At 41.1% G+C, this 16,478-nt stretch overlaps 1 protein-coding gene across 1 annotated transcript in view; it reads right to left on the minus strand.

The window, feature by feature from the left end:
• The window catches only part of SH3RF1 (SH3 domain containing ring finger 1), a 224,429-nt gene that overhangs the window by 51,490 nt on the left and 156,461 nt on the right, over nucleotides 1-16,478 (minus strand). The window contains exon 5 of the mRNA XM_036763467.1: nucleotides 1,817-2,128. Coding sequence (XP_036619362.1) covers nucleotides 1,817-2,128 — 312 coding nt within the window. The remainder of the gene's footprint in view (nucleotides 1-1,816; nucleotides 2,129-16,478) is intronic.

Below are 16,478 nucleotides of genomic sequence, written 5' to 3' on the forward strand. Positions count from 1 at the left end.
GCCCTGGACAGGTCACTGCGCTTCCCTCAGAAATAATGCAATGAGGCCTGAGGTGTGAGCATTAGAAAGAATTATTTTCATTCCTACTTTACAGGTGAGGAGATTGAAATTCATTTGCATGAAGTCAGGGAGCTAATAAGGGGCAAATCCTGGATTCAAACTTTGTTGAATGAATAAATATAAACTTGTATGTTTCTTTTCACTACATATTTTATATATGTTTTGTCCTGTTCCCACTAAGATATCAAAGCCATGTCTTTTTCCTCTATATAAACAAGGTTGTTGTTTTTTTAAACCCTGTTAGAATCATGAATCCCTTCAGGAGTCTGGTAAAGCCTATGGACCCCTTTTCAAAATAATGTTTTTTAATGCATAAAATAAAATATGCAAGATTACACAGGAAACCAATTATACTGTAATTTTTTCCCATCTATGTTCATGGATCCCCCAAAATCTATCCAAGAAACTCCAAGGGGGGAACCTCAGGTGGGTGTTCAATAAAACAAAGCATGCACACAGTCCTCTACACAGAGTAGGGGCTTTATAAATGTTTGCTCAACTGAATGGCTGACTTAGAAATGCCTTACCGATTGGCTGAAAATAAAGCCCTACTAAAAGACCCATCAAGAGGCAGTCATGAACAGAGCTCCAACCTCAGAGTTAGGAAGACCTCGGTTAAAATGATCTCTTTGACACATATTGGCAGTGTGACCCTGGGCATGAAACTTAACATCTAGGTGCCCCACCCCCCCACCCCCCCGCCTTGCAATTCTCTGAGACTCTAAGCTGTAAAGCAAGTGCTGATCAGCATCAGTAGAGAGAGTTTCCTTACTGGGAGTTCCTTCAATCAATGAGATCACATATATGGATCCACCCAAAAAAGACTGTTCAGAAGCTCAACCAAGTTTGTGCCACACAACAAGGCACAGAGGTAGAAGAGCAAGAAAGCAAATGAAAATGGTTGTTGGAAAAGGAAGCATTTTAATAGTGATGGAAAGTAACACCCAACACTGGCATGACTGTATTTTCTCAAACAGCAGGTGCTCACGATCTCCTTAGGTATCATGATTAGCATGCCAGCACACAGGAGAAGGACACTTATAGGATCATCAAGTCTTAGTGAACTGAGAGGTGTGGGGGATCTTTTAAGCTTATTTGGGGGGCGCCTTTAAAAGAACTCTTTCTTCACCTTGTTTTGCCTCCTCTCTAATACTTACTGAAAAGACTAAAAGAGGAAGGTAGGCTTATGTAAATATAGGCAATCGAAAGCTTTATACAAAAGCATTTCAACCGCAGCATCCTAAGATTGGAGAAGAGTAAAATTTTACTTGGCAAACTTTTCCAAACCATCCTTATGGGAAAATTCGGCCCAACTGGTTGGGTTGGCAAGATGTTTCCTCTTCTAAAGACTGCTTGGGTGGTCTTGGGTAAAGACACTCAGGTTAGTTTCCCTCTAATGTCTGCTTTCCCACATGAAAAATGGACCAGAGAGAGACAAGGGTGCATAGTGAATAGAGAGCCAAACTTGGATCCAGGAACACATGGGTTCATGTAACATCTGTGGTGTTGTCCAAGATGATAATTTGCAATGAAGATGCTTATTTACAATGGTGGGATTCCTTATTGGGAGTTTCCTATACCAATGAAATTTTAGTTCAGATCAAAAATAAATAATGAAGCCATGATACCATTTTGCCTTAAGAACACTAATGTACTTCCAAATGACCATCCATTATTAGGGAGAGAACAGGGCTTGTTCTCAGTGCAATAGCTTCTGTGTGTCCCCTTTGCCCCCACCCTCTGATGATTCATTTACCTGAGAAGGAGCACTACAGGAAAGTCCTGTCAATTCACTGATTCGAGCTGCAGCAGTGGGATTGCTGGAACTGATGAGGACAGGAGGACTGATCTCCATGGAATGGCGGTTCTGAGAAGCCTGGGAAGACTTGTTAGCCATGGTGAGGGAGGTGAAGGAGTGCCGCTTCTTGGTGTTCTTCTTGGTGTCACTGGGCTTTGGGGCTGCTGCACTGCTGTGGGCTGTCCCTGAAGGGCCTTCTCCAGAGTCAGCACCTGGACCTGACAACGAAGCTTTGTCCAGTTCTATCAGCTGCCTGGCTGCCGAGTTAAACTGCAAGACCATCAACAGACTTAAGTTTAGAAAAACCTTATAGGTACAACGAAATTTATTTATTCATAACAAATTTCCTTATTGTGCTTGCTTACAATTCAGGTTATTGATTTTTAATATGGACCTGTAATTTTTTTGGCTTAGAGAGCTCCGAGGGAGAGGACTCCTTCTACCAATACCAATTGCAACTATTCTGTAACTTACGGTCTTACAGAGTTGCCTGGGTGTACTTAGGGTTAAGGGATCTGTCCACAGTCACCAGACAATATATATCGATAATAATAATAACGACAATAACAAGCATTTATTTAGTGTCTATACTACGTGCCAGACAATGTGCTAAGTGCTTCACAAACATTATCTCATTTGATTCTCAACAACTTGGGAAGTAGGTAGCATTATTATCTCCATTTTAAAGAAAAGGAAACTGAGACAATCAGAGGTTAAATAACTTACTCAAGGTCACATAGCCAGTAATTGTCTGATACTGGATTTGAATTCAGTTCTTCCTGACCCAGGGCTCTATCCATGGTGCCACTTAGCTGCCTCTATCAGGAGTGAGACTGACCCACGTCTTCCTGACTCTGAAGCCCTCCATAATCTTGTCATACATTTTTCTTTAAATCTCGTCATACATTGAGATACAGAAGAGACCTGAGATGCCATCAGGCCAACCCCTTCATTTTACAAACAAGGAAGTTGAGGTTGAATGACGGGACCCAACGACAATAAATGGTGGAGGTAAAATTCAAACCCAAGTCCTCCCACTATAAAGCCAGAATTCCTTCTGCTGTACCACATTCCTTCTGCTATGCTGCCTCTCATCTTCATTTAGACTTTAAAGGCTCTGGCATAAGGCATTCATATATACATACATATGTACGTTTGTTGTGGTTCAGTTGTTTCAGATATGTCTAACTCTCTGTGATCCCATTTGGGGTTTTCTTGGCAAAGATACTGGATCAGTTTGCCATTTCCTTTTCTAGCTCATTTTACAGGTGAGCAAGCTGAGGCAAATGGGGTTAAGTGACTTGCCCAGGGTCACATAGCTAGTAAGTGTCTAAGGCCAGATTTGAATGCAGGCTGCCCTGACTTTAGACCCAGTGCTCTACCCACTGTACCACCATACATACACGTCTACACATACTTTCTCACTGAAATAATTTTCCATCAATGCTAAGGTTTCATTGGATATAAACACTGACACTTATTTCTGTGGTGCGACACATAATCCGTGGTCCTCTTGCTTGTACTTTTTAAACTCTATTTTTCATAGGAGCTGTGTTTTAGCTGAACACAAAGCCCAAGAAATGAGGCCTCAAAAGTTAAGTTGGTGACTTTTGGATTTTGGAGAATGGGCAGAAAGGCAGCGCTGTTCTTAGTGAAAAGTGTCTTCCTTTTTATAGTTAATTACTCTCCACGTACTATAGAACAGGAAAGCTAGAGACAAAATGATATGGATAATTAATAATAATACAGCGACAGCAGCAGCAATGGACATTTATATAGTGCTTTAAGGTTTAGAAGGCTCTTCACAATTATCTCATTTGATCCTCATGACAACCTGGAGAGGTAGGTGTTATTTTATAGATGAGGGAACTGAGGTAGACAGAAGTTAAGTGACTTGCCCAAGGTCACACAGCTAGTAAGTGTCTGAAGCCTAGCTTTTTTTTTAGGTCCCTATGTCTTGAATCATGTTCAATTTTCAAAATAGTACGGGGTCAAACATAAACCTCAGGGCTCACCGATGGGGACCTGCTACAGCATTCTCAAACAAATAACAACAAGAGAACCAAGATTACAAGGAGCTAAAGGTTCATGTCTTCTTCCTGATATAGACTTTAGGTGTCTGGAACTGAATCATCGTAAGCAGTAAAGTAAATAATAAGCTTTTTGTTTTAGGCCAGGCAGAGGAGGAAAAAATATTCCTGAAATCCTCCAACATTACAACAACTTGTAATTATGTTGAGCAGGTAGCTAAAGCAGTGAGGAAAAAATCCAAAATACAGTTATTTTAATCTTATAAAAAGGCAAACTTAGCACCACATGAAATAAAAGGTAAAGAATCAAAAAAGTTCAAACATTCCCTGACAGAACATATTTTAATGTAAGACAAAAGAGCCTTTCAAAACCAAACGGACAAATCCTTATCACAGTATTATGTGTACTCTAATTAATAACTGTTTCTAAGGATGATGATGGTGGGTATGATGAAGAAGAACTATCAATGGATATCCTTCACCCACCCATGAATGGTAGGATTAGTTCCAGTCTTCCTGGTGTCTTGATGAAGATGTCTTATTGACCAGAATCAAAAGACTGTCAGTAAACACCATGAGGAAATGAACTGGGTCTGCCACAATTATTTTTTCACAAAGCTATGCTAATTACTGCTCAGTACCTAGCTCTCTTCTGGGTGATTACAAATTGATCAATGACTTGTTGTAGTTATCTCCCCAGGTATTAAAATTCAGCTGACCCAGCTGGTCTATAATTAGCAGGGTCATGCTTTTTCAACGATGAACAGTCCATTTCCATTTTTCCAGGCCTCAAGGCTTTCCTGAGCTGTTCCAACAAACTCTCAAAGATAATAAAAAATGGCTACAAGACATCTGCTAATGCTTTAATTACTTTCATTTGCCTGTCAATGGAATTGATTCAGCTAGCACAGAATTCAATTCAACCAACAAGGCTGGTGTGCTAGTGTACACGGCAAAAAGCGCTAGGAAATGAAGTTGGAGAGGAAGGTTACTCCTAGATTGCAGAACACTGAGTGCCAGGTTAAGGAATGCGTACTACATGGCAACAGTGTAAAGGATGGATTAGAGTGAAGAGAGAATGGAGGGAACCACTGGCAGGCTATGGTAGTGGTCCAGATAGGTAGCAATGAGGACTTATGCAAGGACTGTAGCAGCGGGAATAAAGAGAGGAGAACAGATTGAAAGATGTTGTAAAGGAAAAATTAAGTGGACTTAGGGAGGCAGTGTGGGCACTGGCTCTGAAATGCAAGGACTTAAGTTCAAATCTTAAGGTTTACAACTTGTGTGACCTAAGGTAAATCACTTAACCTACTTTGGCCTCAGTTTCCCACTCTGTAAAATGAGGGAGCTGAATTAGGTGGCTTCTGTGGTCCATTCCACATAGGAGATGTGAAAAGAAGGTGGCAACAAAAGAAAACTCCAAGGTTTCAAGGATAGGAGGTAAAGTGAATGATGGCAACCACTGACAGAATAAGTGAAGTTAGGAAGAGCAGGTTTAAAGGGAAAATCAGTAGCTCTATTTGAGACACACTGAACTTGAGATACACTGGTGTAACACTTAATTCAAGATACACTGTGAAAGGTAGAAATATGGGTCCTAGAGTCATCTGCTTGGAAATAATTGTTGAAAGAATGAAAAGAAATGAAACTGGGGGAGACTGCAGAGTAAGAAGGGAAGAGAGCCTAAAAAGTAAACCTTAGGGAGTGCTCATGTTAAAGCGTCAAGAAGAATAGGCAAAGCTGGAAAATCAGATTGGGGAGGAGTCATCAGAGAGACAGGAAGAGAACCAAGACAAAACAAAGAAGGTGAAAGTAGAGATCATCAACGGTGCCAAATGTTCTGGAGAGGTCAAGGAGGATGAGGATCGAGCAAAGGGCCTTCAGATGATGTGACCCGGTCGTTGGAAAGAGATCAGATTCGTTAACAATGGTACATACAGACTCCAATTAAAGTGAGCAGTTGGCAGAATATAGAGACACAGCATATAGATTTTTTTTCAGGCTTTGTGGTCAAATGTAAGAGAGAGGTGAGATGGTAGTCTGATGAGGTGCAAAGGTCATAGGAAGGTATTTTTTAGGTTAGAGAGAATGGCTATGGAGAGATGGGAAAGTATAGTGGGAAAAATCAAGAAGAGGAATGAGTGTGGGAGGATGATTAATGCAGCAAGGTACTAGATCAGGGTCTTAACCTGGAGTTAAGTATTAACTTTTTTTTTAACATTTTGATAACCATAATTCAATATAATTGGTTTCCTTTGCATTTCTATATATTTTATTTTGTGCATTTAAAAACATTATTCTGAGGAATCCATAAGGTTTCATTAGACTGCCAAATGGGTCAACAATGAAAAAGATTAAGAAATTTGGACTACTGTTGATTAAGGATACGGCCAGGGAAATTATCCTTAGCAAGGAGTAAAGACATCTTTGTACGAAAGAAAGGAGAATAGGTGAAGATATTACAAGTTCTAAGAAACGAAAGAGGTATTTTGATAGCACTCCAGATGGGTGACCTTGATTTCAGTGAAGTAGGATAGATGGCCTAGACAGGTCATCTGCTGTAAGCCTGGGAGATGGGGTCTAATTGTAGATGACTGAAACCACTCATTTCACTGTTGGACCCTCTGAATTATGAGAAAGTTATACTTTGTCAACCACGCCATTTTCAGTCATGTCCAACTCGTGTCCCCTTCTGGGGTTTTCTTGACTGGAGTGATTTGCCATTTCCACCTCCGGCTCATATTACAGATGAGAAAACTGAAGCCAGCAGGGTGAAGCGACCTGCCCAGGGTCACACAGCTAGACCGTCTGAGGCTAGAGTTGAACTCACAAAGATGAGTCTTCCTGACTCCAGGTCCTGCACACTAGCCACTGTGCTACCTCACTACCCCTTATTCTGAGCCAGTAAATAAATAAGATTTGGGTTTGTTTTTTTTTTCTTTCGCTTTTCCTAGTTCTCCTCTTTGGAACAGCACAGTACCAGGTGACCTGGTTCAATCCTAGCTTTGCCACAGCTGGTTTGTGTGACGCTTGGACAAGTCAGTTCCCCTATCTGGGCTCCGTTTCTTCATCTGTCTGAATGGGTTGGACTAGGTGATTTCTAAAGATGTCTTCCACATTTAACATTCTGTGATAGTCTCTCTTCTACCTGACAGCCTTTTGAATATTTGAAGACAGCTATCATATTCCCTTTCAGTCTTCTCTTCTTCATTCTAAATAGCCTCAGGGATCCTCAACTTCAGATGATTTGGTTTCAAATACTCAAATCACCTAGGTTATCCTGGATGTGCTTCAGTTTTTTAATGTCCTCTCCCATATCTGGGTTTTCATTTTTTCCTGGAACTTTTTACTCCCTCCCCTTTAAATTTCAGTTTAAAACTTTCTTATCGGGTTGGGGAATATATTCATATTGGAAATTCCCTCTGCTGATATCATAAATCAGTCTAGACCAAAACAAAAGAACAAAAACTGTGTGTGTACAGCCTCTTTAAGAAAAGACTATCATCATTCACTAAACCAACCCGCTGCCCCCATAACCTCAGGGGAAAGAGCTTCAGATTCAGAGGACCTGGGTTTGAATCTCAGCTGCGGTCTGTGTGACCCCAAGATAAGTTGCTTCATTCTAGGAAACCCATTTTTACATCTATAAAATAAAGGGGGTGGATTTAATCACCTCTAAAATCTAAATCACTTCTAGCTCAAAATCAATAATTTTGTGATAATGATGATGATACATTTATCTAGAGTTCTGAGATCTGCAAAGTATATACCTCACAGGTTACATGTGCAGCTAACTGTTAACAGTGTGGCTTTTGTTGAGCTTTCAAGACGTCTTTAGGCTTCCTAGAGGGGGGTGGAGTGGAGGTGCTTTCTATGGGGGTAGAGTTTTTAATCTTTTTTTGTGTGTGTCATGGACCCCTTCGGCAGGTAAAATCTGTGGACCTTTTCTCCAAATGTTTTAAAATGCATAATGTTAAATACATGGGATTACAAAGAAAACCAATTACATTGAAATAAAGATGTTATTTTTTCCCATCCAAATTCAAGGACACCCTGAAATCTATCCATGGTTCCTAAGGTTAAGAACCCTTGCTCTAGGGGACTCAATACTACAACATGGTAACTACCCCTCAGCAGCATTAATGAATAAATTAGGCTGAAACTGAAAGATGTTTCTTTTGATGAGACCCCTGACCTTTAGCAAAAAAAAGTAAGGATTTAAGAGTTAAATGGAATTTGGATTAACTCCATTTATAAATGTTTGAGCACAGTAGTGGGTCCTTTAAGCTCTTCCTCACTAGCGGTGGGCTCACTCATCACCTACAAAGAAGCTCAGGAGCCCAGAATGCCTCCGTGGGTGCATCTGGTGAACCAAGTTTGATAATGACAAAGAGCTAGGGACAAAGTTAAAAGTCTCTGTGATGACGCCAAAAACGGACTTTATTCTGAGCATCCAGAATGGTGCTTTCTGTCCCAATGCCTCTGCGTCATAAAAGCCCTTTGCAAAAGACCTGACTCAGAATGAGTCACCACTGATAATTCTAGGTTATGGAGAGCATAAACACACCTTTGAATCTGAACACAGACAAAAGAGTTCTCTCCTAAAATTAAGCAGTTAGCAAGGCCAGCTTCCATTGTGACAGATCTTTTTGGATGCTTTATGCCCCGTACAATATGCTTTGTGTGTTTGTGTGCCCTTTGCATGCTGAAATTAAACATTTCCAGAACCAAAAATGTTTGGTGTGGAATTTCTCTTAAAAAGACAAGTTAAATATTTATTGCGCGGAACTGCAAGAAATACAAGTAAGCATTTGTGAAGCATTTAGGACATGCGAGGCATTATACTAGGCACGGAGGAGACAAAGGTAGATGTGCTGTAGATTCTGTAGTAAGGGGTATTCAGGATAGAATGTGAAAAAGAACAGGGAAGAAATGCAAAAGAGAGGCTCAGAAATTTGAGAAGAGCAAGATCACTTTCACTGAAGAGTTTCCAGGGAAGTATTCACCCAGAAGGCAGCACCAGAACTGGGCCTTAAAAGATGGGAAGGGATGCAACAGACAAGAATGGGGGAAAGGAAGAAGAATCCATTTCAGATATGGAAGAGGATGATAAAAGGAAAGATGGGAGACTGCCAGAAAAGAACAGGGGAAGGACAGTAATCAGTTTGGCTGAACTGCAGAATATTTCATGGGAAGTGGTATGAGATGAAGTTGGAAAGGGAAGGGGAAGGGGAAGAGAAGAAGCATTTATTAAACACCTCTTATGTGCCAGGCACTGTGCTAAGCACTTTGCAACCATTATCTCATTTGATCCTCATGATAGCCCCGTGAGGTAGGTGCTATTATTAAACCTATTTTACTGTTGGGGAAACTGAGGCAGGCAGAGACCTCTCTGAAGGTCATGTAGCTAGTAAGTATTTGAGGCCACATTTGAACTCAAGTCTAACTGACCCGAGGCCCAATGCTCTATCCATTACACCACCTAACTATAGTTTAAAGTTACCCCACTGAAGGCCTTGAATGCAAGGATCAAGAATTTATTTTATTTGGTAGGCAAGGAGGAAACCACTTAATGTCTTTGATGGGATGACCAGAATTTTGAAGGTGAACGAGCTTTTCATTTTTGAGGGTCAGAGTATGTATCTGCAGTTAAAATGTTTTACATTGGACTCCTTTACAGTAGAGTAAGGGCCCCAGACTTCCCCAGCTAGTAGCCCTCTAGAAACAGTGCTAGAAACACAAGCTATGCCTCTGAAATTCAACTCCATCTGGACCCCTCCTGGATCAACCAAGACACTGGGCAAAAAGGCATTTGGCCTCATGGCAATGACAGTGTGTATTTCCAACAATTTCTCATTCCTAGATGCAATTTTGGTAATGAAGTTTTTATTCTTGGATGGCCAAGAAGACAAAAGAATACCCAGGCTTCATGTATAAAATGAGTCTCCTTCTGGGGAGAAATAATTAGAAAGAATGAAGTGATTACACAAGAAGGCTCTCCAAATGGGGGCTAAAACCTCCCACAGGTAACAGTTCTCCTTAGAAGCTCAGTAAATATTTGTGAAATGAAGATGGTGCATTTGAGCTGGGCTTCAAAGGCCAGGCAAGACTTGAGAAGGGGGAGTTTCCCCTAGAAAGAATGGCATGAGCTAAGATGTGGCAAAGAAGAGCAAAAGGTGTGTTTGGGGAAGAGTGAGTGAGTCAGCCAATTTGGCTGGCCCAGGAAAAGCTTGGAAGGAGAGCTCCATAGAATGCAGTGAGATGCTGTATGGTTTGAAATTCCAGACTTTGTTCAGTAGGCAAATGGGGAACTTTATGCACACACTGGCTATTGTTACGGGCTGAGTTAGAGCTGAGCCCTGCTCTCCTCAGACCTCCAGGCCCAGGAGCCTGCTGAGATAAACTCAGGGCTTTGGGATGTGGGTGGAGCCAGGAGGAGGGGTCTCGCCTTTGTTGCCTCCCTAGCAATTCCAGGTCTTTGCCGGAGCCCGGACCTGCCAGACCACGTGGAACTTCCAGCTCTCTGGCAGAGCATGTGGAACTTCCGGTTCTTTTCCTGGACTGCCTGCCCACAGGGAGCTTCGGGTAGCGCGGGAAGAGAAGGGGAGGAGAGTAGGTGGAGTCAGGGTGGTCCTAGGACCCAGGTGTATTGAGTTTTCACCTGTCTTTCACCCATGTAACCAAAGAGTGTACCTACGTCACTAAAGGTATAAATGTGCTGCTTGCTGAAATAATAAACGGAGTCATTCACCATCTTGTTCGGCTCCCGCCCCGTACATTGTCCGAGAGATCAGGCCCTTTGCTTAGGCAGAGGCCTGGGGCTTGGGGGGAACCCCGAGCATAGTTACGAGGCTTCGGAAGCCCGTAACAAGTGGCGCCCAACGTGGGGCGGTGACACAGGTTTGGCCACGCCTGTGTGTTCCCGCGGTACCCAAGGTGCCTCATTCGGGGAACAAGAAGGAGACGATCAGGAGGGAAGACTACGCGTGCACGCACAGCCTTGGTCCAGGTTCAACACAGAGAGAAACGCTTTATCTTCTCGTCTCCGCAGACAACTCAGTTTCATAACCACAACTCGACAAAGCTGATGAGGTAGGAGGTCTATCTTCTTATCATGGGGCAGTATGCATCCTCTACAGACTCTAAGTACTTAGAGACATTCCATAGAATACTTCACAAGCTTAGCAAGAAGCAAGGATGCATGATTTATTTGAGAAAAGTTAGGGGCATCACATCACAGCAGCAGCTGCAGACACTGAAGTTCCTCAAAACAAAAGTTTTACAGACTTTTGGGGCTATTGGAACAGAGCAAGAGGAGGGACTTGCAAACTTGGCAGATTTAAAGGACAAGATACCAGAAAAAGGCAACTTAGACTGTGATCCGGAGGAAAGAATGAAGTCTCCTTCGGCCCCTCCCCCAACTCCTCTACACAAATTCAATCAGCGCATTTGGGAACTTAAAATACATTACAGGAAAGTTCGGAAGAAACTAGTAAGGGAAAAATATCTCCTAAACAACTGGAAGAGACAAAGGGGCGATTTGCCCCAGATTACCTTAAGAGCAGGGTCTCCATGACCCCAGTGAAGCATGCACCTGGCATCAGAGGGCCAAGCACTTTGTGTATAGGATTCAAAAAATCCTCTGTGTCTCTGTCTCTGTCTGCGTCTCTGTGTGAGTGTGTAATCAGCCACCCTGTGTAATCTTCCTTATCTCTTTCTCTCCCTTCCTGACCCCAGGCTCTTCGGAGCAGCGGGTGGGGTGGGGGAGAGAGAAAGAGAGAGAAAAATGTAGTTTTGGAAAAGTGCTGGAAAATAATGCTCTTTCTTTTTCACTTCATTTCTTCAAATGTGGCCAGTTTGAAGGATCTGAAGAGAGAAAAGAAAGAAAGCGGGAACTTTTCCCTTAAAATTTAAGTGGAAATGTGTTCTAATTTGGCTTAAGATAAAATCAGAATTTTTTATACCATTTGGCACTAAGGCAAATTCGGAAAATGCGTGAATCTCTTATAAAGAGACACTCTGAGTCTTCCAGTACAAGGAGAGGGGACAAGGTACCACTGGATTCTCTTTTTTCCAGAGTCCTACTCACCTTTGACTGGCAAGTTCAAAGTTCTCTCTTCCAAAAAGTTTTAAGCTGTTGCTCATTTTAATCTTTGAGTTTTAAGGTGAAAAGTAAGCCAGCTGGGGAAAGGGAAAGCTGGGTGAGTGTGTAATTTATTTGCTTGAAATGTTCAAGGTAGTTTGGGAAAGAAAGATTGTAATTGGAGATACAGAGGGTAAAAAGTAAAAAGAAAAGGAAAAAGTTAAGGTAAAAGTTTGGGAAGGTGAGAGAGATTGGTATGGAGTTTGATTGTGGGGGTAGAAGCTGTAGTTCAGTCCACGTGGCCTCGGGGTCCACGTGGCTTGGGGGCCAACCCCTCCCCCCACTCCACCTTAGGAGCTGAAACTAAAAGAAATTTGTAACCTGTAATTAATGAGAGGTTTTATTGTATCTCTGGGTATTTACTATCAGAAAGATTTTGATTCATTAAGCTCTGTCTATGTAAGGTACGACTGTGTTAAAAATGTTAAAAATTTTACTGTTGGTCTAGGAAGCTCCCCACCTGGAAAATTAACGTAAGCAGGCTCTTTTCTTTTTCAATGGGACTTCCCGGCCCAAGGTAATTTACCTGTGGCTGAGGTTTTTATCATGAGTTCTTTTTTAACTCACCTTTGTCAGTTCTGCTCAGAAACTTAAATTGTTTTAGCTTGCTCCTTTTGCTTAAAAGGAAGTGGCTCAACTCTTTCAAATTTCTTAGGTTTTTTGTTAATTCAAACCCTTTTTTGTAAAATCGGAAGAGCTAGAGTCAGGGATTGGAATGCATAAGATGAAGCTTGGAGAAAGCTGGGTGCAAATAAAGTTTTTTCTTTTCTTTCATAAGTTCATTCATGGCCAGGCAAATATTCCTAATAAAGTGTATTTAATATATTAATGTATTAATATATTAATACATTAATATAGAAATACCAGAAGTCACAGGATCAACAATTCCTATAGGTGATATCTAGAAATTCTGCAATAACAAAGAATTCAGTTGTTATAATACTTTGAAAATATAGGAGTGTGATTTTCAAGCCTGTATCATCTAAAGCTGTATTTATGTTAATCTGGAGGTTTACGGTCTAATTTGTGAATGAATCCAAATGTTTAAAGGTTATTTTGCTTTAAGTAGGAGACACATCTCATTTTAAAGCTCTCTAAATAATTTTTCTTCATAAAAGTTTAGTGACCATCCCTGTTTATATCACGATAAATTTTAAATTGTTTTTAAAATGCTCTGTAAACTCTTTTTGTATGATTTTCAGAAGGCCTGCTGAATTTCCACCTGTAAGCTAATGGGTTGCAGTTTTCTGTGAGTTATCCAAGTTCTGGGTGAGATGATATGTTTTTTATGGCAGATCTCTGTAATCAGAATTAAGCAGGTAGTGACAAAAGAGAAGTTGTAGAATATTTCTGTATTAATGGGAAAAAGTTAAATGTGGATTTGAATTCATTCCATCATCTAAAACATAAAGATAAAGTTATATGGCTCAATTCTTTCAGATCAGGCATAATTAGAGAAGAATAGGAAGACTGAAGAGAAACTGATGCAAATGTATTAGAGCAGTAACTTATGATCTTAAGGGGTAGATTTTATGAACAAGGGAGGAAATGCATACAAGCTATTTAGAGCTAGTTTTAAGGATGTTCCTGAAGCAATGTGAGATTATAGTCGTTCAATCTTGCCACTCAAAGACTTTATGGGACTATTAACTGACTGTTTTTCTGAGTCTAACTCCAGGTGTGAGTATCAAGGAAGGCTGACCCAAGATGCCAGCAGCCCTGTGAGAGGGCAAGCATGAGCTGCAGGTATGATTTCTTGGCAGGGTTGAGAGGGCAACTGTTCAGCATGTGCTGAGGTGGGACCGTTTTGACCTGATGCCTTAATTGAAGCCTGGCAGACTAGGCCTGGCTCAATGCAGCTTGTAGTTTAACATGGCCTCTGCCTGGAGTTCACAGGAAGCTGGGGAAAATATCGTCCCCTAACTCTGAGTCCCTACTCTCTTGATGGCAAAATTTCTATTATCAGAAGGTTTTGTAAGCACAGTGAATATCTATTAATATTAATTATGAAACATCTTAGATTACTATAGGATTGGGATGAGTGTTTTTGTATAGGCATAAGTTAGATTTTCTCTCAGTAATGGTATAGAGACAATTAGGTCAAGGGCTAGTGAGAATATTATTTTGCTATTTGGTTAATATCAAGCTTGTCTAAAGCTTTGTTACAATTAGTAATATTAGAAGAATGGTTTGTGTATTATCCTGTCAATGCTATCAAAGAAACATGGCATGACAAAAGTTTATGACATTAATATGTACTGTGTTGAAAATTGGTTATTTAGTGTATTTATGTATGTACTGGTGTCTCATCCCTCTGGTGAGGAAAAATTAATGATGAGTAATGCAAAGTATAAGAATTTGGGTTCTGATGTGAATTTCTTAAATAGAACAATTGGTCAAGGTTCCAATTTTGAATTTGTAAAATGATCAGGGTTATAAGAATTAGAAATGGTAACTTAAAATTCTGTTAAGATTACTCTTGTAGGAGAATGGACAGAAAGCTGGTTCCTACAAGAAGAGAAAAAGAAGAAGCCTCTGTGCTGGAGATGTCTGGAGCAGATGCCAAGGACCAGAAGACTTGATGCTCCCTGCTGGACAGCTATACAGGAAAAGACTCTTTGAATCTTAAAGGGACAATGATGTATCTGTATTTACAAAGGGGACTGCCCCCTTTGATTTATCAATGCATCGATCAATCTTTCCAATGTTTATTTACAAGGGGATAGTTATACATAGGAAAGAATTGGGATGTACCTATAGTGGTGAGGTGTCAGCATAGACAAAAAAGGGGAGTACAAGTCATTGAGTGGAGTACTGAAGTAGCAGAACAATTATTGATTATTGATAGTTTCAAAAACTTATTGGTATTTTCAAAACATTTACCCATTTCCTAATGTATTCTTGACTATTTTCCATACAGTGCCTTAGGTTTTTTGTTAGGTCATAGTAAGTTTTTGTCCACCTCGTGTCTTTAGGATAATGAATGTTATGTTTAAGCCTTATTTCATAGTCAGAACATTACAGCAGAAATTACCCAGGTGTTACAATTGGCCACTGAGGAAGGAGGGGTAGTACTTGAGAATTTACAACCTGACAGTGTTATAGACAACTTTGAGTCATATTAAGATCTTTTTAACCCTCAATTGGCTTAGTCATGTCTTAGAGACTGTGGCCATTATGGGGGCTTTGCCTTTTTTGCTATGTTGTACTCCTTTAGTGACGAGTATGTTTTTTGGGGCCCTGTATACAGTCATTGAGTTGATACCCGTTGACTCTTGCAAACAGAAAAGGGGGAGATGTTAGGGGCTGAGTTAGAGCTGAGCCCTGCTCTCCTCAGACCTCCAGGCCCAGGGGCCTGCTGAGATAAACTCAGGGCTTTGGGATGTGGGTGGAGCCAGGAGGAGGGGTCTCGCCTTTGTTGCCTCCCTAGTAATTCCAGGTCTTTGCCGGAGCCCGGACCTGCCAGACCACGTGGAACTTCCAGCTCTCTGGCAGAGCATGTGGAACTTCCGGTTCTTTTCCTGGACTGCCTGCCCACAGGGAGCTTCGGGTAGCGCGGGAAGAGAAGGGGAGGAGAGTAGGTGGAGTCGGGGTGGTCCTAGGACCCAGGTGTATTGAGTTTTCACCTGTCTTTCACCCATGTAACCAAAGAGTGTACCTACATCACTAAAGGTATAAATGTGCTGCTTGCTGAAATAATAAACGGAGTCATTCACCATCTTGTTTGGCTCCCGCCCCGTACATTGTCCGCGAGATCAGGCCCTTTGCTTAGGCAGAGGCCTGGGGCTTGGAGGGAACCCCGAGCATAGTTACGAGGCTTCGGAAGCCCGTAACAGGCTATCTCTTGGGCTTTAGTCACAGCTAACTGTGTTTACATTCTTTTGTAAAGCTATGTAACACTAAAGAGTCATCATGGTGAAGTGGGTAGATCCCCAGACTGAGAGAAGGGAAGATGGGACTTCAAATCCTGCTTCTGATGCTTTCTGGTTGTGTGACTTTGGGCAATTTGCTTAACTTTTCCGTACCTTGGTTTCTTCATATGTAAAAAATGAAGTTATAATTGATGGCCTCTGAGGTCCCTTCCAGCTCCAAATCTAGGATCTTAAGATCATAGAGGGTTTACCAAACCAAAAAATACCAACTATATATACACAGGATGAGCCATAATCTTGCTATTTTATAAGCTATTAAAAATAGAGCCCTTCACTAAATCCTAAAGCTCTACTCTGTGGTTTTCATCAGTACTTAATGAACAGGCTTTGCATCTTTTTCGTGTTGTGAAAATAACTCAAAGTATGGGTCCTGCATCATTTACCCAGGGGGGTACTTGATAAGCACTAACTGAATCTTGGTCACACAAATTCCTTGTAATGAAATAAAAATAATCTGATTTAAAACAAAGGGAAATTTCATTGAGGACGTAGGGGAATAAGAGTGTTTAATATTG

This window comes from Trichosurus vulpecula, chromosome 6, assembly GCF_011100635.1.
Source record: "Trichosurus vulpecula isolate mTriVul1 chromosome 6, mTriVul1.pri, whole genome shotgun sequence".
NCBI lineage: Eukaryota > Metazoa > Chordata > Mammalia > Diprotodontia > Phalangeridae > Trichosurus > Trichosurus vulpecula.